General features: G+C 46.9%; 1 protein-coding gene across 2 annotated transcripts; it reads right to left on the bottom strand.

Moving 5' to 3' along the window:
• Window positions 1–4,849: 4,849 nt before the first annotated feature.
• On the bottom strand, window positions 4,850–22,116 carry SERPING1 (serpin family G member 1). Of its 2 annotated transcripts, XM_003826423.6 has the most exons (8): window positions 21,987–22,116; window positions 21,388–21,460; window positions 19,348–19,834; window positions 17,561–17,695; window positions 13,504–13,707; window positions 13,170–13,309; window positions 7,777–7,996; window positions 4,850–5,370 (listed from the first exon to the last, which is right to left on the bottom strand). In XM_003826423.6, the coding sequence occupies exons 2-8, from the start codon at window positions 21,436–21,438 to the stop codon at window positions 5,117–5,119; spliced, it is 1,491 nt and encodes a 496-aa protein (XP_003826471.1). In that variant the 5' UTR covers window positions 21,439–21,460; window positions 21,987–22,116; the 3' UTR covers window positions 4,850–5,116. The 2 variants fall into 2 exon arrangements, with proteins under 2 accessions (XP_003826471.1, XP_034788541.1); XM_034932650.4 differs by lacking the exon at window positions 21,987–22,116 and having other exon boundaries at window positions 21,388–21,590.
• Between the last annotated feature and the right edge of the window lie 1,815 nt (window positions 22,117–23,931).

The following is a 23,931-nucleotide window of genomic DNA, read 5'->3' as shown; positions in this document are numbered from 1 at the left end:
CAACATGGTAAAACCCCATCTCTACTAAAAATACAAAAATTAGCTGGACACATGGTGGGTGCCTATAATTCCTGCTACTCAGGAAGCTGAGGCAGGAGAATCCCTTCAACCTGGGAAACAGAGGTTGCAGTGAGCCAAGATCGCACCATTGCACTCCAGTCTGGGCAACAGAGAGAGATTCTGTCTCAAAAAAAAAAAAAAAAAAAAAAAAAAAGAATCTGGAACAGCAAAAACATCTCCCTGAAAAGGCAAGTGTCCATGGGGCTATGCAGGACAAGCCTTCAACAATGACACCAAGTGGCAGCAAAGACTCATTGCAGTGGAACCCTAATCTCACCTTAAGGTTCTTCCCCAGGCAAATCCATGTGTGGAGGAGTCTGCAGTTGGGGACAGGAAACAGATCACTGAAAATGGATCTGTGGACATACAGGCCTTTGTCTACCCCAGAGTAGAATTGCAAGGCAGGGCAGAAAGGTGGGGATTGTAAGGGTGTGTGTGTGTGTGTGTGTGTGTGTGTGTGTGTGTGTGTGTCTATGAGTGCATAGCCCTCTGTCCATCTTTCTCAAGGGAAATGGAAATGAAGATAATTTATTTATTTATTATTATAAATACTCAGGCAGCTGTGTATTTATAATAATTTATTCTACAACACAGGCAGCTGGAAGAGCCAGAGATTGTTAAATATGCCACAGAGATAGCAACAGAAGATTCAATTTATATGCAAACGACTTGAAACTTCATGTAACAAAGTGTTTCTAATATTATTATGATCTTGACAAAAGCCCTTGATTCTTTAGGGAAAAATAGAGCAGCAGGTTGCTGGGGAAAGTTGCTAATAGTTGTTTGCAACTATGTAAGACCACATATGGTATACTGGAAAAGTGGCCGGAATTATTCACATTTCCTTATATTAATGCCCTTAGCAGAATGACTTTGCAGGTCTTTTCTTTAACAGGTAGAGATTCTTTCCTTACCTTGAATCTAAACTGGTCTGGTGACTTGCTTTGGCTGCTAGAATGAGGCAGAAGTGATGTTCTAGTAGTTCCTAGCTTCGGATTCAAGAGGCCTTGCATGCATGCCTCTGCTTGCTTTCTTGGACTTTTGCAAACTTCATATGAATAAGCCAGACTAGCTTCCTGGAAGACCAGAGATCACTTGGATCAGAATTGGTCATCTGGTTGATCCCAGCCAAAGTCTAAAACATGTGAAAGAGCCTATGCAAGCTCAGTGAAATCAAACCTCATCAAACCTTCAGCTAACCCCCAGCTGACTGCAGCAGGTACATAACTGAGGCTACCCTAGATTTGCCAAGCCCACACTGGGTCAATGACTCATTAGCAAAATAAATGTTCAGGCTGGGTGCAGTGGCTTATACCTGTAATCCCGGCACTTTGGGGGGCCAAGGAGGGCAGGTCACCTGAGGTCAGGAGTTCGAGACCAGCCTGGCCAACATAGTGAAACCTCGTTTCTACTAAAGATACAAAAATTAGCTAGGCATGGTGGCACACGCCTGTAGTCCCAGCTACTCGGGAGGCTGAGACAGGAGAATTGTTTGAACCCGGGAGGCGGAGGCTGCAGTGAGCCGAGATTGTGTCACTGTACTCCAGCCTGGGCAAGACAGAGCAAGACTCCGTCTCAAAACAAAAACAAAAACAAAAAACCAAAACAAAGCAAAATAAATGTTCATTGTTTTAAACAAACAAAAAAAGTGACACATGCCCTCTTATAAGAAAAGCTTCAGAAGAGAAAATATTTAAATTATCTTGGGTGTGGTGGCTCACACCAGTAATCCCAACATTTTGGGAGGCCAAGGCTAGAGGATCTCTTGAGCCCAGGAGTTCCAGACCAGCTTGGGCAACACAGTGAGACTTTTTTTTTTTTTTTCCGAGGCGAAGTCTTGCTCTATCCCCCAGACTGGAGGAGTGCAGTGGCATGATCTCGGCTCACTGCAACCTCCACCTCTTGGGTTCAAGTGATTCTCCTGCCTCAGCCCGCAAGTAGCTGGGATTACATGTGCCTGCTGCCACGCCTTGTTAATTTTTGTATTTTTAATAGAGACGAGGTTTCACCATGTGGGCCAGGCTGGTCTCGAACTCCTGAGCTCAGGTGATCAGCCTGCCTTGGCCTCCCAAAGTGCTGGCATTACAGGCATGAGCCACCATGCCCAGCTGAGACCCTGTCTTTATAAAAAACAAAAAATTTAGCCAGGCGTGGTGGTGCACACCTGTGGTCCCTGCTACTCAGGAGGCTGAAGTGGAAGGATCACCTGAGCCCAGGAGGTCAAGGCTGCAGTGAACCATGTTCAAGCCGCTGCACTCCAGCCTGGGTGATAGAGCAAGACTCTGTCTCAAAAAATAAAATAAATAAATAAATTCTCTTCATTTCCAGATTTTTCTGTGCTTTCCAGATGGGTAGGTATCTCCTATTTCCCTCTACCTGGATGTGATAACTCATTCATTTAATCATTCATTTCATAGTTTTCTTTTTGAGACAGTCTCTCGCTCTGTCGCCCAGGCTGGAGTGGAGTGGTACAATCTGGATTCACTGCAACCTCTGCCTTCCAGGTTAAAGTGATTCTCATGCCTCAGCCTCCCAAGTAGCTGGGATTACAGGCATGCACCACAACACCTGGCTCATTTTTGTATTTTTTAATAGAGACAGGGTTTCGCCATGTTGCCCAGGCTGGTCTCAAAACCCTGGCCTCAAGTGATCTGCCTGCCTCCGTCTCCCAAAGTGCTGGCATTATAGGCGTGAGCCACTATGCCCAGCCTCCATAGTTTTTTTTTTTTTTAAGTGCAAGACACTTTGATAAGCTCTGTAGGGTCACATGGTGCAGGGAGTAAGAAGACACAGATTTAAGTTACAGTCAAGTTTGGGCAGAAAGGAAATAAGCCTGCCCAAATAAGTTATCTACTACACTTGAATTTGGATAATGTGGGATCGATTTGCAGCACTCTGACCTTTGGATAGTTACTTAACCTCTCTGAGTTTTGGCTTCATCATTTCACAAACGGGAACATTACTGGGCTCAGCATGATTGGAAGGGTCAAAGAGATTTGACCCCCACAGGGGTCAGAATCACCTTCCACCTCCTGACTTTGTTGGTTCACAATTCAGGTTGGTGCTGAGCACCACCTTCATCGTGTCAGGATCTCCCCAAGGAGAGGGGAATCTTCCTGAATTTGGGGGGTGCCTTTGCTTTCAACAGTTCCTCACATAAGAATCAAAGCAGGACCCACCCAGACAGGAATTTGGGGTCTTCCCAGCTGCCTGAGAGATTGACTTTGGGAAACTGAGAAGGGAAGGTGTGGGGTGGTTAAATTTATGTGTCAATTTTACTGGGCTAAGGGATGCCCAGACAACTGGTAAGATATCATTTCTGGGTGTGTCTGTGAGGTTGTTTCCTGAAGAGACTGGTATTTGAGCTGGTAGACTGAGTAAAGAAGATTGTTTTCACTAGGCCGGGCACAGTGGCTCACACCTGTAATCCCAGCTACTTGGGAGGCTGAGGCAGGAGAACTACTTGAACCCGGGAGGTGGAGGTTGAGTAAGCCAAGATTGCACCACTGCACTCCAGCCTGGCCGACAAAGCAAGACTCCATCTCGGAAAAAAAAAAAAAAAAAGAAAACCTGTCTCTACTAAAAATACAAAATTAGCCAGGTGTGGTAGTGCATGCTTGTAATCCCAGCTACTTGGGAGGCTGAGGCAGGAGAATCACTTGAACCCGGGAGGCAGAGGTTACAGTGAGCCGAGATTGTGCTATTATACTCAAGCCTTGGCAACAAAAGTGAAACTTGGTCTCAAAAAAAAAAAAAGAGTCATAAGAGGTGCTATTAAATCTCAGTTTCATCATTTCCTAACTACAGGACTTTGAACAAGACTTAGCCTCTCTGAATTTACCATATAAATTTATTGTGAAGATTAAATGCCTGCAAAACTCTTAGCAGACTGCCTGTCTATGTTCCCAACGTTAGCTACTGTCATTATTGTTGTCAGAGTTGTTGCAGACAAATAAGCAAGATAGGGGCTGTGAGAAATGGACTGCATGAATAGTCCCCAATTAACGTCTCTTTGCCCTGTCACTTTGTAGTGCTTTTCCAGTCTAACTCTAGGTTTGGTCCTGTGATTTGCTTTGGCTGCAGGACAATGGTAAACAAAAAGAGACTGCCTGTTTGACTCTTTTCCATTACAGACTAGCCTGTTGGAAGGACATACAAGACATGTAGAAGAGCCAAGTTGTCCTGGTGTCGTGGCTGAGGCCACAGAAGACCAGTCATCCCCTAACCAACCCAACAACTATACCTTACAGATGTATGAATGAGCCCAGGGAAGATCAGCCAGGTTCAGCCCAGATCAGCAAAACACCTAGTCAACTCTGAAACTTACATAAAATAACAAAGGGTTGCTGTTTGAAGCCACTAAGTTTAACGTGACTTACTATACAGCAATAGCTGGCTGATACAGGAACCATGGGCGCTCTTGTCCTTTAGTATTGAAGCAGCTGATATTCAAAGGCAAAGGAGAGGTATGGTGTGCCTACAATCCCAGCACTTCGGGAGGCTGTGTTAGGATGATTGCTTGAGCCCAGGAGTTGGAGACCAGCCTAGGCAACATAGTAAGACCCTGTCTTTACAAAAAATTTAAAAATTAGCTGGGCATGGTGGCAAGCCCATGTGGTCCCACCTACATAGGAGGCTGAGATGGGAGGATTGTTTGAGCTCAGGAGGTTAAGGCTGCAGTGAACCATGATCTCACCACTGTACTCTAGCCTGGGTGACAGATTGAGACCCTGCCTAAAAAAAATAAAAAATAAAAAATAAAAAAAAAACAAAGGCAAAGCAGAGAAAGTCATGGTCTGTCAGGTTTTATTTATAGAGTCTGGTGAACTTGAACTAGAGAAAGCTGCAAAAAGTGGTTTGGAGAGCATGGCAGGGCCATGGAGAAGGGCTAATAGAAGCAGGTCCCTTGCCCAGACCCTCAGGGAGCCCTTTTGGTGGATAGCGGACACCTGAGGCAGGAGGTGGCAGGGGCCAAGTCCAGGCAGGCAGCAGCAGGGCTGCAACTGAGAGCTGAGGCTGGAGAGGTAGCGCTCGCCCTAACCTGATCCTGCAGGTCTCAGGCCCTAGGGTCATATACTCGCCCCATGAAGACAGGGAACTTGTGCTGCTGGTCCCAGAGCATGAAGAGGAAGGGCTGCTGCACTTCAAAGATCAGCAGGGTGCGGGCCACAGAGATGGCGGAGGCTGCAGCCGCCTCCACCCCAGTCTCTGTCAGTTCCAGCACTGTCTGGTGCTGCATCGCAGAAACCTGAAGATCTGGGTCCTCTGTCAGCCCACACAGGTTAAGGTCATAAGAAAAATCGAAGAATTCTAGGGCAAAACCAGAGAAAAGCAGAGTCAGAGGCCAGCATGATACCCTCAGCTGATGGAGACCTTTGTCCTGAATTCTCTGGGTTCATCCTGAGTCCCAGTGCTCTCTTCCTCTTCCCTTGTTTGCCAGATTACATACTGTACCCTCTGCCAGTTCGTGGGATCCTCTATTAGTGGGCCCAACACTGCCACTCTCTCTCAAGGTGAGAGGCCTTGCCCCTCATCCCTAAAACAACCCTGAAAAATGATGTCACTGCCTCCTTGTCTCCCAGGACCTTGGAAGTGAGGTAATAGATCAGAGATAGGTCATATATGAAAAAATGAGGTTATATGCAATGCTATGATGCTGTGAAATAATGGGAAAATATGCTACAGGAGCATCTTTAGCTCCAAATATTAGACCATCTAATATTTGGTCTCCGATCCCAGTTCCTGACACAGAGCTACTAGATCCCTTGGAATTTCCTGGGTCACAGGAATGCCTTTTGTGCTAATGAGGCTACTCCTGCTGGCTCCTGGATTGGGGCTGGTCACCAGGAAGACCAAGTGTGATTAGAAGCTTGGAACTTTCAGCCCCTCTCTCCATCCTCTGGGGAGAGAGAGGAGCTGGAGATTGGGTAATAATCAATCATGCCTACATGATGACTTCTCCTAAAGTACAGGGTTCTGAGAGTTTCTGGTTGGTGAACACATACATGTGTCAGGAAGGTAGCAAACAGAACTCCACAGGATAGATGCTGCTGGGCCCAGGACCCTTCCAGATTTTGCCCTATGTATCTCTTCAACTGGCTGTTCATCTGTATCCTTTACTTAATCCTTTATATAATAAACCAGTAAATGTAAGTGTCTCCTGAGTTTTGTCAGCTATTCTAGCAAATGATGAAACCCTAGCAGGGAGTTGTGGGAATCTCCAAATTATAGCTGGTTGGTCTGATGCACAGGTGACAACCCAGTCTTGTAACTGACATTGGAAACGGGGGGAAATTTGCTGGGGCTGAGCACTTAAACTGCACGGGATCTGATGTTATTTCCAGGTAGAGTGTTAGAATTGGATTCAATTGTAGGACACCCAGTTGGTGTCCCCAGATAACTGGAGAATTGCTTAGAAAACACTCCCACACCTGTTTGGTGGCCAGAAGTGTTGAATGAAAATAAAAAAGAGGTTTTCTTCCTATACAGATGACATATACAAGGAAATGGAATCATGTGTTAGGCGGTCAAGTTCTCTAACAAGAAATGAAGTGACAGGGCTGGACATGAGATCAAAGGTTAGAAAATGAGGCTGGGCACAGTGGCTCACATCTGTAATCCCAGCACTTTGGGAAGCCGAGGTGGGTGTATCACTTGAGGCCAGGAGTTCAAGACCAGCCTGACCAACATGGTGAAACCCCATCTCTACTAAAAATACAAAAAAATTAGCTGGGCATGGTGGTAGGTGCCTGTAATCCCAGCTACTTGGGAGGCTGAGGTAGGAGAATCACTTGAACCCAGGAGGCGGAGGTTGCAGTGACCCAAGATCATGCCACTGCACTCCAGCCTGGGTGACAGAGTGAGGCTCCGTCTCAAAAACAAACAAACAAACAAACAAACAAAAAAACAAAGGTTAGAAAATGGAGTCTCTGGGCTGGGCGCGGTAACTCACGCCTGTAATCCCAGCACTTTGGGAGGCCGAGGCAGGTGGATCACAAGGTCCGGAGATTGAGACCATCCTGGTTAACACAGTGAAACCCTGTCTCTACTAAAAATACAAAAACAAAATTAGCTGGGCGTGGTGGCGGGCACCTGTAGTCTCAGCTACTCGGGAGGCTGAGGCGAGAGAATGGCATGGCGTGAATCTGGGAGGCGGATCTTGCAGTGAGCAGAGATCGCACCACTGCACTCCAGCCTGTCCTGGGTGACAGAGCGAGACTCCGTCTCAAAAAAAAAAAAAAAAAAAAAAGAAAATGGAGTCTCTGTTGCCTCTCGTAAACTCAGAAGCCTCCAGATCTGCACTTCCAGATAGCTTCTTGCATATTCCACGGTGTGGCTGACTGTTTTGAAATGTGTCTGGGGAAGGAGCATCCATAATTCACCTCGGTTACCTGTCCCACTGTTCCACTGCCTATGTCACAAGGAACCATAGAAAAAACTCAGGAGAGCTGGAGACCTGGGTCGGTGTTCTGGTTTGCCTCTGACTAGCTCAAGGGTAAATCATGGAATCTTTGGGTAAGTCACATAAAGCTTCTGAGCCTCCATTTCCACAATGATCCAATGGGATAATAGCACCTACCCCTCTAACTTGCAGGGTTGCAGGACAAACTGAGATTATGGATGTAAAAAATACTCTAGAGAATGCTAACTACATCTTAGGGATCCCCCCTTTCTCCTCTGATGGCCTGGGAGTAACCCTAAGCTGCCAGAGCTCACCCAATTTCTCCATGATTGACAGCATATCCTGGCTGGTCGTCACTTTGATGCGGGGTAGTGTTAGGAGAGTGGGCTGGAACTTGGACATCTCCAGTTTCTTCATGATGGCCTTGAAAACAGAAGGGCTGAGAGCCTGTTCCATGTCTTCAAGACGATGTTTCAGGTTCTGGGGTACCAGGATCACCAAACTCAGATTGTGGGAGAGCTGCAGCTGCCCCACCTAGAAAATAAGAGATGCACCTTAACAGTCTTCCTACCGCATCTCTCTCCTGGCCCCCCGCTCTGTCACAAGGCTGTCCTGCAGTCTGCTCCCACAGTCTGTATTTCAACAAGCATCAGTCAGACCTAGGCTTCCAGGCTTTACCATGAAATGGGGATACCAGCTGGGTGAACAGTGCTGATCCAGCTCTGTGCTGGGGAGAGGTAGAGGAAGGAGCATGAGTTTCTGATTATACCCCGACTCCACCACTGACGAGCTATGTAATATGGGCAAGCGATTTGATTTCTCTGAGCGCTGTTCCCTTCCTTCCAAATGTGTTGTGCATATAGTATATAGCATGCACATTGAACCGCCGGAGTTATCAGGTCAGCCTCTGTAAAAACTATTGATGGCTCTTCACTGCCTATGAGAATAGGTACAAATCTTAGTATGGCATTCAAGATTGTTCACAGCCTACCTTTCCACTTTGCTATTAGAAGGACTTTTGGTCATGCACGGTGGCTCACACCTGTAATCCCAGCACTTTGGGAGGCCGAGGTGGGCGGATCACGAGGTCAAGAGATTGAGACCATCCTGGCCACCATGATGAAACCCCACCTCTACTAAAAATACAAAAATTAGCTGGGTGGTGGCACGTGCCTGTAATCCCAGCTACTCAGGAGGCTGAGGCAGGAGAATTGCTTGAACCCGGGAGGTGGAGGCTGCAGTGAGCCGAGATCATGCCACTGCACTCCAGCCTGGTGACAGAGCGAGACTCCATCTCAAAAAGAGAAAAAAAAAAAAGAAGAAGGACTTTCAACTGGTGACCAGACAAAAGTATGTAAGAAGTGCAGGGCCCCTGGGTTTAATACAGGGGTTGTCAACTCGGAGTGAATTTGCCTCTCAGTGGACATTTGGTAATGTCTGGAGACATTTTGGTTGTCATAGCTGGCAGGGGGCAAGGAGGATGTGCACACAGTGCTACTGGCTTCTAGTGAGTAGAAGCTAAGGATGATGCTAAATTCTACAATGCACAGGACAAAGAATTATCTGACCCAATATGTCAATAGCGCCAAGGCTGAGAAACCCTAGTCTAATAGGATATGAGACTGTCATTAAATGGTATTATGATTGAGGCTGAAGGAACAAAAAGAATCTAGAAGAATGCAGAATTCAACTGGGCAATAAAGAAATTAACTGAAAGCAATCAATTGTTGGAACCCGAATAGCCCAGAAGAAGTAGATTGTAAGCCAATTTCGACTGAAGAGAGTGGACATGGGGTCCCTGTTGACATAGGACTCAAGTTGGATATACTCATTTGAGTAGCATGTGCCCTTCAAGTCCTATGCATGAACCTTGAATCTCTGAAGAAAAATTTACCATGCTGTGGTCTTGAATTTTCAAGCCAGTAACCTCGGTGTACCTGAGCTGGTAAATCTCACCCCCTTCCTTGGGTAAATATCCTTAAGTGCCAGGAAGATTTAGAATTTAGTATAGGAATGACAAAAGAAACCAACTTCATCATGTTAAAACCAGGTGTTAAGTTCAGGGTAACCTGTATGTTTGTTATTTAAAATAGTGATTGTAATTTTTAAGAGACTCTGACATGCTAGTTTTATGCTTTTAAGCAAAGTTGTAGGATAATTTCATTAAGTGTGAGAATGATATTGGAATGTTGGCTAGAAGTTAATTCACCCTTCAAATTTAATTTTCAGTTTACAAGTGAGCTTTAGGTGTTAGGATGATATGGCCAAGCACAGTCGTAATTACGACCTGTCAGGTATTAGATGTGTTTAAAAAGAAAATCAGCTGGGTGAGGTGGCTCATGCCTGGAATCTCAGCTACTTAAGAGGCTAGGGTGGGAGGACTGCTTCATCCCAAGGAGCTTGAGGTTACAGTAAGCGAGGATTGTGTCACTGTACTCCAGACTGGGTGATAGAGTAAGACCCTGTCTGGTAAAACTACATAAATAAATAAAAGAAAAAAGAAAATCGAGCATATTAAATTTTTAAAGGGAGCTTAAAATGCTTATGGGAATACTAATTATGTTTGTAGATAGAAAAAATGGTTTAAAGGAGTTTAATCTGTTCAATATGGCAATTAATTCAAGAACAAATGAGAGTGTTTTTATATAAAAATCACCCTATTTTTTTTTTTCTGAGACAAGGTCTCACTCTGTCGCTCAGGCTGGAATGCAGTGGCATGATCTCGGCTCATTGCAACCTTCGCCTCCCGGGTTCAGGCGATTCTCCTGTCCCAGCCTCCCGAGTATCTGGGATTACAGGCGTGCACCATCACACCCGGCTTATTTTTTGTATTTTTAATGGAGATGGGGTTTCACAATGTTGGCCAAGCTGGTCTCGAACTCCTGACCTCAGGTGATTCACCTGCCTCGGCCTCCCAAAGTGCTGGGATTACAGGCGTGAGCCACTGTACCCAGCCTATTCTTTTTTTGTGTTTTGAGACAGAGTCTTGCTGTGTTGCCCAGGTTGGAGTGCAGTGGCGCGATTTTGGCTCACTGTAACCTCTGCCTCCCAGGTTCAAGTGATTCTGTGCCTTAGCATCCTGAGTAGCTGGGATTACAGACATGTGCCACCATGCCTGGCTAATTTTTGTATTTTTAGTAGAGACAGAGTTCCACCATGTTGGCCAGGCTGGTCTCAAACTCTTAGCTTCAAGTGATCCACCTGCCTCAGCCTCCTAAAGTGCTGGGATTATAGGCATGAGCCACTGCGCCCAGCCAAATCACCCTACTCTTAATGTAGCAAGTTCAGCTTAAAATTAAAAGGCATAAGTAAAATTTTAATTTTGCATTTGTTAGTACATTAAATTAATTATCTGTTTAAAACCTAAGGAACTCTAAATAGTGGCTTTTGTGCACAAAACTACTCCTCCACCTTTGGCTTAAAAAAAAAAAAACAAAAACTCAGGCTGGGTGCAGTGGCTCACGCCTGTAATGCCATCAGTTTAGGAGGCCGAAGAGGGACAAGCACTTGAGGTCAGGAGTTCATGACCAGCCTGGCCAACATGGTGAAACCCCATCTCTACTAAAAATACAAAAATTAGCTGGGAGTGGTGGCAGGCGCCTATAATCCCAGCTACTGGGGAGGCTAAGGCAGGAGAATCGCTTGAACCTGGGAGGCAGAGGTTGCAGAGAGCTGGGATTGTGCCACTGCACTCCAGCCTGGGCAACAGAATGAGACTTTATCTCAAAAGAAAAACAAACAAACAAACAAAACTCATATTGGCTTGGGGAGATAGAAATTACTCTTCATATTATACCTCCTTTGTATTTGAATATTTATTATTGATATTATATGTCCAGAATGCTCACCTTAACCTATCACCTCACCTCAATGGTTACACCAGTCTACTCCCAAGGGATTTTTACAATGATTTTTGGTTTAGAGGTTGTGTGAAACTTTAAAAACATTTTTAGAGAGGAAATACTTGTTCTTATAATTCGAATAGTTACATTTAAACCTAACTTGTTAAGTTCTTAATTCCTACTTTCTACCTAACATCTATGGCTTTGATTAAATAGCCATTCCAATTGATTTGAAAAAAATCTCATATTTATACCTCCCCCAATGTATCTTGAATTTGAACAATGCCCTGGACCTGTCACATATATTCACTCTTCTGTGCCTTATATAGGCTGTCCTGGTTCTGCTAAATGAGTCATGAATGGTCAAATACATTAGATAGGGATGGATAGATGGGTGGATAAGTCCATGAGTGGATAAATAAGTGAGCAAAGAATGGTCAAAAATAACCTCCTCAGCTGGGCGCTGTGGCTCATGCCTGTAATCCCAGCCCTTTGGGAGGCTGAGGGTGTGGATCACTTGAGGTCAGGAGTTCGAGACCAGCTTGGCTAACGTGGTGAAACCCCATCTCTACTAAAAATACAAAAATTAGCCAGGTGTGGTGGCGGGCACCTGTAGTCCCAGCTACTTGGGAGGCTGAGGCAGGAGAACTGCTTGAACTCGGGAGGCGGAGATTGCAGTGAGCTGAGATCATGTCAATGCACTCCAGCTTGAGTGACAGAGTGAGACCCTGTCTCGAAAAAAACCCTCCTCTATGAAGTCTTCCAGCCACTTTTACTGAGTAGCTCTCTTTGGCACCCTCTATTTCATTCATTCATTTATTCAGCAAACACTGAATGAGCACCTATGATAGGTGGCATTGTTTTAGGCACTACAGATACAGAAGGAAACAAGACAGGTTCCTGTATTCAAGTAGAGAGACAGTATCTTAGGGAGACAGACAATATCCTAAGCAAATAAGCAAATAAATGACATAATTTCAGATGGTGATGAGTATAATGAATATAATAAAACAGCAGTGATATTACAGGGTGAGGAGGAGGCTGCTTTAATGGGGAGAAGACTTCTCCACCAAGGTGACCTCTGAGCTGACACCCAAATGACAAGAAGGAACAAGCTATGTGAGGATCTGAGTGAAGAGGGATACAGGCAAAAACAAAAGCTAAGGAAAGCTCCCAATGTGGAACCAAGCCTAGCATGTTCCAAGAACAGAGCCTTTGTTTCTCAGCCAGGTACTGAGACATTGTCTCTTACTGTTTTCTATCTCATAGGTCTGTGTTTTGCCATCCTAAAAAGGTGGAAATATCTGGTAACTGGGGATGAGACAGCTTGCCAGTTGGGATCCTCTGGGCTCCATATTCTGTCTTCTCTCCCTCCCTACTCATCAAACTAAATTGTTCAATTTCTGCTAATGCACTTAAGCCATTTAACTCATGTGCACACATGCACTTACCACATATATGCATATACAAGGATATACTTATACACGTCTACACACGTATATGTATGCTGTACACAGGTACCCACATACACACAGGACTTGCTAAGCCACCAGGGTCTTCTGATGAGTTGACTGGAAAAAGAAACAGATGTGTAGAATAGGAACACGACTCACATTTTGCCATTCAATATAGTAGAGATGCATGAAGAAACTTGAGAATCCTGTTTCCAGCCTAAAATATACAATGTCTGCCCTGGCCAAGGCTAGAGAAAGGAGAAGGAGAAAAGATAGGGTGGAAATACAGATGGAAGGAGTAGAAATGATGAATTTGTAAGCATGTACCCCAAAATGATGGGACTACAGCAGAAAAAAAGTCAGGAGACTCAAGTAGGTTTCAAACAGGAGAAGGAAAGGTTAAGAACTTACCTTGGCTTTCAAAGTTTGGTCAATGAAATGGGCCACAGGGTACTTCTTGCTATTCATCATGGGCACTTTTATAACTGAGTTTTTGAAGTGAAAGGGTTCCATTCTGGTTTTCTTGGGATCAAATGTTGTCTTCCACTTGGCTAGAGGGAAGAGGTGGGAGGGTTGCTCTAATGCAGGTAGGAAAAGGATGAAGAGGAGCTAAAAGCCTTGTTAGCAAAGAGTAGCGCAGGGACATTGAGATCCGATTGTAGAACTTGGGGTTAAGTGGGCTTTGAAGCCAGGAGGGGAAGAAGGACCCAGAATGGGAAGACTAACTGGCTAAGGGCGCCCTTACCACTCAGGTAGATAGCATTGAGGAGGACAAGGCGGGTATCGGAGGGCAGGCTGTCTAGCAGCCGGCTGATCTTGTTGTTGGTGTTCTTGGCCACCCAGGTGTTGATGAGCTCCAAGTTGGCATCACTGTTGTTGCTTAGGACTCTGGGGCTGCTGCTGTACAGGGTCCGAGAGGCATTCACAAAGGTGTCCCTTATGGCCAGGTCTGGGGGTATGTTGAGAAAGGGAGGCATGAGTCCTGAACACATCGTTCTTTCCATGAGCAAGATTTGAGAGTGAGCATGCTTTCTATGGTTCTATCTGCTCACTTAGTGAATACGGCATGGTGGAGCGCGGTCCAGCCCACTCCTCTTACAGATGCGGTAAATAAGGCCCAAAGAAGGCAAACCCAGAACCAAGAACAAGAGAAGTAGCCCCAAGCCTCCACTGCCTCAGCTTGCTATGTGACTATGGCTCGGCAAGATAATCTTTTTGAGATATTAAATTCCATTTGCCTAGATTTTCCCTCTTTTCTTCCCTTAATTTTGGCACGGAATAGACTCTGCTTCCTGGCCTTGGTGGAAGTTTGTGACAAAACTTCCTGGCTTTTGCTCTGCAAAAGCCTTCATTCCACTGGGGAAAAAAAAAAAAAAAGCACTTGAAAGATAATTTTTCTAGGACTAAGTAGATTAAAGATATTTTCCCCAGCTGGGCATGGTGGCTCACACCTGTAATCTCAGCACTTTGGGAGGCCAAGGTGGGTGGATCACTGGAGGCCAGGAGTTCAAGACCAGCCTGTAATCCCAGCTATTCGGGAGGCTGAGGCAGGAGAATCACTTGAATCTGGGAGACGGAGGTTGCAGTGAGCTGAGATGGTGCCACTGCATTCCAGCCTGGGCGACAGAGCGAGATTCTGTCTCAAAAAAAAAAAAAAAAGATATTTTCCCAGGCTTTGCTGATGCCTAAGTACAACATAAGACCAAGAACCTTGCTTGGCACAGCTCCAGGGTGCAGCTAGATGGGGATAGAAGCCCTAATATTGAATGCTGTTACGTATTTTTCACCAACCTAGCAAGACAGCGGATAAAGCTGACTTACAGCTTCGTAAGTAATAAATAAATGCAACATTTCTTGAACACCTCTGAGCCATGTTTTTCCCACATCTGAAAGAGGGTGTTTTTCAGATGATGGGGTGACAGGTGAGTTTTTTAAATTTAAATTAAATTTTTTTTTTTTTTAGAGACAGGGTCCTACTCTGTCACCCAACCTAGAGTACAGAGGCATAAACATAGCTCACTCTAACTTCGAATTCCTTGGCTCAAGCAATCCTCCCGTCTCAGTCCTTCATAGCTGGAACTACAGGCACGTACCACACCCGGATAATTTTTAAAATTTTTTGTAGAGATGAGGTCTATCTATGTTGCCCAGAGGCTAGTCTCGAAATTCTAGCCTCAAGCAATCCTCCTACCTCAGCCTCTCAGTGTTGGAATTACAGGCACACTGAGCCAGACCTAAGTATTGTTTTTACAGTTTAAAAAAAAAACAAAAAACAAAAAAAACAGCTTAAAAAAAAGTTTTCCTTTTTTTTTTAAAAAAGGGAGGTGGGTAGATTAGTTCAATGGTTATCAAACATTTTAAAGCAGCAGAACTGCTTTCAAACAAAGGCATGTCTGAAGCCCACAATATAAAATGGACCCTGGCTGAGGCTGGGTGGGGAGCTCAGAGCCCAGCTGGTCCGTTTCCCTCTCACAGGAAGTGGTGAACCCTTCCCCACTGCTCAGGCTCCCCACACCCCACTCCCACCATGACTCCAGAAACAGCTTTGCAAAGTCCTAGGGCTCCGAGGAACAAAGTCTGAAAACAACTACATTGGATCGTTTTGTAAGTTTATTATTAGTATTATCATTATTACCTACTTAATAACATAATACATGTAAATGATAACAAATTCACATAACACAAAAATTAAAAGAATTAGAGTCCCAAGACTCCTTTGACCCAAAAATGAGCAAAAAAATTTTTCGTCTATTTTATGTCTATAGCTCTCTAGCCCTCTAGCCCTATATATTAATGAATGCATATGGGTATTCTTCTTCTTTTTTTTTTTTTTGAGACAGAGTCTCGGTCTGTCACCCAGGCTGGAATGCAGTGGTGCGATCTCAGCTGACTGCAACCTCTGTCTCCCAGGTTGAAGTTATTCTCCTGCTGGGACTACAGGCGCATGCCACCACACCTGGCTAATTTTTGTATTTTTAACAGAGACAGGGTTTCCTGGTGTTGGCCAGGCTGGTCTTGAACTCCTGACTTCAAGTGATCCGCCCACCTCAGCCTCCCAAAGTGCTGGGATTACAGGTGTGAGACACCGCGCCTGGCCCGCCCGCCCGCCCGCCCCATTTTTTTTTTTTTTTGAGATGGTGTCTCGCTCTGTTGCCCAGGCTGGAGTGCAGTGGCGCAATCTCGGCTCATTGCAAGCTCCGCCTCCCGGGTTCATGCCATTCTCCTGCCTCAGCCTCCCAAGTAGTTGGGACCACAGGCGCCTGCCACCATGCCCGGCTAATTTTTGTATTTTTTTGGCAGAGACAGGGTTTCACCTTGTTAGCCAGGATGGTCTCGATCTTCTGACCTTGTGGTCCGCCAGCCTCAGCCTCCCAAAGTGCTGGGATTACAGGCATGAGCCACCGCGCCCGGCCTCTTTTTTTTTGAGACAGAGTCTTGCTCTGTCGTCCAGGCTGGAGTGCAGTGGCGCGATCTCGGCTCACTGCAGCCTCTGCTTCCCAGGTTCAAGCGATTCTCCTGCCTCAGCCTCCTGAGTAGCTGGGATTACAGGTGCACACCACCATGCCCGGGTAATTTCTTGTATTTTCAGTAGAGACGGAGTTTCACTATGTTAGTTAGCCAGACTGGTCTCGAACTCCTGACCTTGTGAATCGCCTGCCTCGGCCTGCCAAAGTGTTGCGATTACAGGCGTGAGTCACCGCGCCTGGCCTTTTTTCTTTCTTCCTTTTTTTTTTTTTGAGACAGAGTTTTGCTGTTTCACCCAGGCTGGAGTGAAGTGGCATGATCTCAGCTCACTGCAACCTTCACTCTCTTGGGTTCAAGCGATTCTCCTGCCTCAGCCTCCTGAGTAGTTGGGATTATAGGCGCCTGCCACCATGCCAGGCTAATTTTTGTGTTTTTAATAGAGACAGGGTTTTGCCATGTTGGCCAGGCTGGTCTTGAACTCCTGACCTCAGGTGTTCCACCCACCTCAGCCTCCCAAAGTGCTGGGATTGCAGGTGTGAGCCACCATGCCCAGCCGTACCCCCAACTTTTTTTTTTTTTAATGGAGACAGGTTTCGCCATGCTGCCCAGGCTGGTCTTGAAGGCCTTGGCCTCCCAAAGTCCTAGCATACCTTCAACTCCTTGAACTTACAGATGAGAGCCACCATGCCCGGCCCGGCTTTCTGCTTCTTTGTTTGTTTTTTTTGTTTTGTTTTGTTTTTGTTTTTTTTTTTGAGACGGAGTCTCGCTCTGTCGCCCAGGCTGGAGTGCAGTGGCGTCATCTTGGCTCACTGCAACCTCCGCCTCCCAGGTTCAAGCAATTCTCCTGCCTCAGCCTCCTGAATAGCTGGGATTACAGGTGCCCGCCACCATGCCCAGCTAATTTTTGTATTTTTAGTAGAGACAGGGTTTCACCATGTTGGTCAGGCTGGTCTCGAACCCCTGACCTCGTGATCCACCTGCCTCGGCCTCCCAAAGTGCTGGGATTACAGGTGTGAGCCACCGCGCCCAGCCTGGCTTTCTGCTTCTTAATCTTTTGAGGTAGATAGCATCATCACTATTTTACCGTACCTGCCCGGTTATTTTTATTCTAAAGCAGTTGATGAATGCCAGAGACTTGTCTAAGGTCTCACTAGAAGAACAGTCTAGTTCCTGGAGTGACCTAATGCTCCTGCCAAGGTCTTCACCTGCTCTGCAGTCCATCCCTGATACTGTAGCTCCAACATTCCCTCTGTCCTTTCTTTCCCCAGCCCTGGGTCCCCCTTCAGAGTCCTCTCAGGACCCTCCTCTGCAGACACTGCCCATTCCTGGGCACTCACCTGGGCTGTGGAAGATCTGAGAGACTGAGGTGACACCTTTGGTCGTGAAGCCCTTCAGGGCCTGGTGGACACAGGTGAAGTCCTTGGGGTAAGAGAGGATGCTCTCCAGGTTTGTTTTGGTGTTCTCCCCAGCCCCTGCAACAAAGGGCAGAGATGAAAGATACTTGCAGGATGAGTCGGGGGCCTTCCTTGGGAATGAGGGTTGGGGACCAGGCTGGAATGGAGGGTATTCCCTGCTTTGGAGGGGATCACAGATCATGTGAGCTGGAAGTGTTCTCTCAATCTCTCTCTCTTTTTTTTTTTTTTTTTGAGACAGAGTCTTGCTTTGTTGCCCAGGCTGGAATGCAGTGGTGCAATCTCAGCTCACTTGAATCTCCAGGTTCAAGCAATCCTCCCACCTCTGCCTCCCAAGTAGCTGGGACAATAAGCATGCATCACTACACCTGGCTAATTTTTGCATTTTTAGTAGAGATGGGGTTTCAACATGTTGGCCAGGCTGGTCTTGAACTCCTGCCTTGGCCTCCCAAAGTGCCAGGATTATAGGTGTGAGTCACCGTGCCCAGCCAAGAAAGATTCTGTAGCCTTTTTAGAATTCTCTCTGGGGAGTAATAGCTCTGTCCCCACTGCTTGTAGTAATTTGTTTGTGCCATTCCTAGGGTAATTGCCAAATGGGACTTGACAGTAATCCCTCAAGATGGCAGAGGATTTACATTTTTTTGACCTCCCACTAAGTCAGACACTAGGCTGCTTGTTTTTTTTTTTTTTGAGACAGAGTCTTGCTCAGTCTTCCCAGGCTGGAGTGCAGTGGCATGATTTCGGCTCACTGCAACCTCTGCCTCCCGTGTTCAAGTGATTCTCCTGCCTCAGCCTCCTGAGTAGCTGGGGTTACAGGTGTGCACCACCATGCCTAGCTAATTTTTTTTTATTTTTAGTAGAGACGGGGTTTCACCATGTTAGTCAGGCTGGTCTCAAACTCCTGACCTCGTGATCTGCCCGCCTCGGCCTCCCAAAATGCTGGGATTACAGGTGTGAACCACTGCACCCGGCCTGGCTTTCTGCTTCTTAATCTTTTGAGGTAGATAGCATCATCACTATTTTACACAAGAGGACTCAAGGCTCAGAGAGGTTAAAGTGATCTGCCCAAGGTCACAGAGCTAGAAGGCAGTACTAACCACATCTACTCTAGGTCTATCTCTGATGATTTTTTTTTTTTTGAGACAGAGTCTCGCTCTGTCACCCAGACTGGAGTGCAGTGGTGCGGTCTTGGCTCACTGCAACCTCCACCTCCTGGGTTCAAGCGATTCTCCTGCCTCAGCTGCCCAAGTAGCTGGGATTACAGGCATGCACCACCACTCCCTGATAATTTTTGTATTTTTAGTAGAGACAGGGTTTCACCATGTTGGCCAGGCTGGTCTTGAACTCCTGACCACAGGTGATCCACCCGCCTTGGCCTCCCAAAGTGCTGGGATTACAGGCGTGAGCCACTGCGCCTAATTTCATCTTTCTTATCACCTCTCCTTGCCATGAAACATGGTTAGTGGCTGCGACCTTATTTTATATGTTCTTGTATAGTCACAGGGTTTTACAAGCAATCGTGCCTATTACATCACTGTGAAATGATGGAATGTTCAAGAATGAAAAGATACATCCCTCTACCCCACCCCCAATATATAATAGCCCATTTTTACAGCTTCTTCCCAGAGGCATGGCTTTGTAAGTGTCTGGATTGGTGACTCTTATGGGAGTGTCCAACAAATGACCTGGAGAGAATTCAAGCAGGGTCTTACCGAGCAGGACCTGGGTAAGGAGGCTGGCGATGCTGAATGGGGAAAAGGCCATGTTGGTCTCCACCTTCTTCATTGCTGAGAAGGCGTGGTAGAGCTTCAGGGAGAAATCTACCAAAGCATCCCCCAACATGGCCTCTGTTGAATGACTCTCCAAGTCAGAGCAGAGAGTAACAGGTCCTGGGCAGAAGGACCCAGTAGTGGGCTGGGTAGGAGAATCTGTTGGGAGCTGGGTAGTTGGTTGGGTGGGTTGGATGGTGGGTTGGGTGGTGGGTTGTATGGTGGGTTCATCAGTGGTATTAGCTGTTATTTTGGTGGCTGAATTGGTTGTTGAGTTGGTTGTCGGCAAGCTGGAAACCTCCAGGATGGGTTCAACGAGTAGCATCTTGGAGATAACTGTTGTTGCGACCTTCCCTTCGCCTCTGTCTTGCAAACTCTCTGGATCCTGGGAGCTGGAGCTGGTAGCATTTGGATTTGAGGAGGCTCTATCCTGTGGTTCAAGAAACTGAGTTTCATTTTTTTCTTACTACGAGGCACAGTCCTCTAAAATACTCAAAGCAGGAAGAGAAGGTGTGGATGTGGAAAATGTCCTGTACAAGAGAGTAATTTCTGACAGTGCGGCGGATGAGCAATCTGTCTTGGAACCACCACCACTAATTCCTCAGAGAAGGGGCAATACAGGGTGAGGGTGGGGGTGCACAGGAATGTGCTCTGCAGAAGATGAGGGATAGTCCGGGACTCTGTAATCTCTGACCAATTACTGCCCTGTAGGAAGTTGTTTTCCAAACAGTGAAGCTGAGTGTTGTCATTTATCTATGTTCTTGCAATTTCCTGTAAATATCTACCTGTTTGACTCACTTGCTTGGCTAGTACAGACATTTGAACTTGTGCTCCTTGATTTAGAACAGTAAATTTTTAAACTGTGGGTTGCAACCCATTAGTGGGTGTGGAAAAACAGTACACATTAGGAAGGGAACGAAGGGAAGGAGGAAAGAAGGGAGGCAGGAAGGGAGGGAGAGAGAAGTAGTATAGGCCAGCGGCTCTGAAACAATTTTGACTCCCAGGGGATATTTGGCAATGTCCGGAGACATTTTTGGTTGTCACAGGGAGACAGCAGGGAAGATGCTACCGGAATCTAGTGCGTAGAGGCTAGAGATATACTGCAAAACATCCTAAAATGCACAGGGTAGCCCCTCAGCAATGAATTATCCAGCCCCAATGTCAACAGATCCTCCACTGAGAAACCACGCATTAGCTCCATTTCACAGGTAGAGAAACTCATACCGACACATATTAACTAGTCCAGGGTCTCACAGAAATGGGAGAAACAGCTAGGGGTCAAAACAAGGTCTCTGATTCCAAACTCCCTGCTCATAACTACATCATCTGCTGAGTATGTGATACCAACTTGCGCGTGCACACACACACACATGCACATACACACACCCCTACCTACCTTTCTCCTGGGATCCTGCACTTCTTAGCCTTATTTCTAGTCCATGACCTCCCAGACCACTGGGACCTCTCACTGCTATTGACCCCCACCCAGACCCAGGTATGTTTGCTACCATTCTTCCCTGTCTTCACAGGCCCTAGCCTGGGACCACCGTCTGTGTCACAGCAGCCAAACCCCTCCTCCCCACAGCTCTTTTCTACAACAAACTCTTGCTTTGATATCACAAAATGCTTCCCATCTCCTTGCCCTATGTGATCCTCCTGCCAAGCCTGCTTGGTGGACAGGGTGGGATCTGTTTATTCAACATTTTATAAATCAGGAGGAGTAGGCTGAGAAAAGTGACTTCCTCAGGACCACGCTGCGCAGCTCCTACATGGCCCGCCAAGATTAGAACTTGCATCTGTCTGAGTCCTGAGCTCTTTCCACCATCTACGAGTGCGTGTGCAAGGATCACACTCGATGATCCCAAGAGGAGCTCTCCTCATTCCCCGGAGCCTGAAGGGTTAATCCTCAGCCACCGCCCGCACCCCGCACCATCCCGCCTCCCGTCTCCACCCCCGTCCCCCATCCCACAAGGGACCACATACCCCAGCCAGCAGCAGCAGCAGGAGGGTCAGCAGGGTCAGCCTGGAGGCCATCTGGGCGGCGACGTCAGCGGACCTGCGGAGCCAGCCAGCCTCGGAGCCAGCTCCCAGCCTGGGAGCCCAGGGGCCCCCACCCCGCCCGGGGCCCGCCCCCATTCCGTCCCAGGCCCCAGTCCCTCTTAGCGAATTCCCTCCTCCTCCCTCCTGGGGCCACCTTCTCCCTGGCTCCTCCCTCTGTTTTGTTTTCCCCAAACCGCTTCCCTTTCCCGGCACCGGCTGGCCCTTCCTCTCCCCGTGGGCCCGGGTCTCTGTCCATCTGTTCAGTCGGAGGGGAGGTGGTGGGAGGGGGAGGGGGTCCTGCTTTAACCAAACAATGAGGCCAGAGGCGTGGGGGAGGGGAGGTCCTGGGGGGCTGAGCACAACAGGCCTGAGGCAGGAGGGGCTGGGGTAGGAGGAGGCAGAAGTCCCAGGTGGAAGCAAGCCTATAGAGACCCCCGAGATCAAGGCGGGCAGGAAGGCGGGGGTGAGGAGACCCCCTCCCTAGACCTCTTCACTCCATGCTTTCCACCCTACTCCCCACCCCTGCCCAGCACCAAACCTACTCCAAACTTCTGGTCACCAGGCAGCTCCAGTGCAGACTGAGTAGAGAGTCCCCCAGGGTCAGGGAGGGTGGGGTGCGGGGGGGGCAGTCTTAGCTATTGGCTGGCCCAGGACACTGCCCAGTTACAAATTAAGGAAGATTGATCGCTGGTGTGAGTTCCTGTAAATCAGGATGGGACGGAATGGGACTGACCGCTTGGTCTTCTTTGTGGGCCAGGCCAGGAATTTAGCCCAAATCCCCTGGTAGGTGGGGTGAACGGGGAAGCTTGGGTGCAGTTCTCAGCTTTACACAACCAAAGCTTCCCCCGCGTCTTCATGAGTAACAATAAAAACAGCATGTACACAAAATGTGCTCCGCAGTTTTTAAAGGAATGAACTTTTTGGAAATTGCTCACCTCCGTTATTCCTCAAAGTAACCCTTTGTGCCCCATTGTACCCATTTGATAGTTAAGATACTGAGCCTTAGAGCAGTGAAATGTCGGGCCCTGATCACCCTCATTTGGAGAAGTATTCTGAAGCCTAATCCCTGCTCCCATCTCCCCTGTACCCTGTAGGTGTTCTGCCATTTTTGCTCGTAGAGACCCATAATCAGTAGTTCTTTGTATAACAGACAAGGGATGTGAGGCACCCAGCTCAACAAGCATTCAACCTAATTTAAAAAAAAAAAAAAAACTAGCCGGGCACGGTGGCTCACGCCTGTAATCCCAGCACTTTGGGAGGCCGAGGTGGGTGGATCACTTGAGGTCAGGAGTTTGAGACCACCCTGGCCAATATGGGGAAACCCCGTTTCCGCTAAAAGTACAAAAATTAGCTGGGCAGTGCAGGCGCGCACATGTAGTCCCAGCTACTAGGGAGGCTGAGGCACAATCACTTGAATCTGGGAGGCAGAGGTTGCAGTGAGCTGAAACTGCACCACTGCACTCCAGCCTGGGTGACAGAGCAAGACTGTCTCAAAAAACAAATAACTAACTAAATAAATATTTAAAAACTTGAAAGCTGGGGTGTATGTGTTTGCGACTAGGGCTCCACAATAGACCTGGCTGGCTGTGTGAGCCAGCAAGTTGCTTTCCCCCTTGACATCTGGCTGTCCTCGAAATCTGGCTGTCCTCGACATCTAGCTGTCCTCTCAGCATTGACAGATAAAACACAGGAAGTAGGCAGGCCTGGGGGTTCATACCTGTAATCCCAGCCTTTTAGGAGACTGAGGCAGGACGATCCCTTGAGCCCAGGAGTTCAAGGCTGCAGTTAGCATTGATCATGCCACTCACTCCAGCCTGGGCAACAGAGTAAGACACTTGCTGTCTCTAAAAAAAAAAAAAAAAAAAAAACTTACATTGGGATATACTTATGGTAAAAATGCTTACATTGGAATATACTTATGGTAAAATAAATTTTGTTGTCATTGTTGTGTATCTGAAATTCAAATATAATTGGCATTTTGTATTTTTGCTAAATCTGATAACTCTGCCTTGTCTGCAAAACAAACAGGTTGTCTCTGATGACCTAATATAGCTATCATGTTCTATCGTCATCTCACTGCAGGCCTATCCTCTGGCTGTGTTTGGAGCATTCAGGAAAGTTTGCTGCTAGCACCAGAACTGCTACTCTAAGGGACTGACCAAGGACAGAAACAGGAGAATATTTGTGTGTCTCCTCGGGGGTCCTTGGACAAGACCCAGAAAGAGTCTTCCCCAGCTTTGTGCTTTATTCTCTGAAGCCACTTGGGAACCTCCTAAACCATGGGAAAGTTATGTAACATCAGAGCCATCGTTTGAACAGCTGCACACAAAACAACACTTCTCCATACCCAGTGCTCAAGCTGGTGGGCTCAAAGGGACTATGAGCTTTTGGATTCTGGGAAATGGGTCAGCCAAAGGAAAAGAAGGTGGTGGAAAGCAACCTAATTCACTGATGCTCACCATGCATTTACATTCATCCTCTCACTAA

Source organism: Pan paniscus, chromosome 9, assembly GCF_029289425.2.
Source record: "Pan paniscus chromosome 9, NHGRI_mPanPan1-v2.0_pri, whole genome shotgun sequence".
Classification (NCBI taxonomy): domain Eukaryota; kingdom Metazoa; phylum Chordata; class Mammalia; order Primates; family Hominidae; genus Pan; species Pan paniscus.
This window is presented reverse-complemented; position numbering and strand designations above follow the sequence as displayed.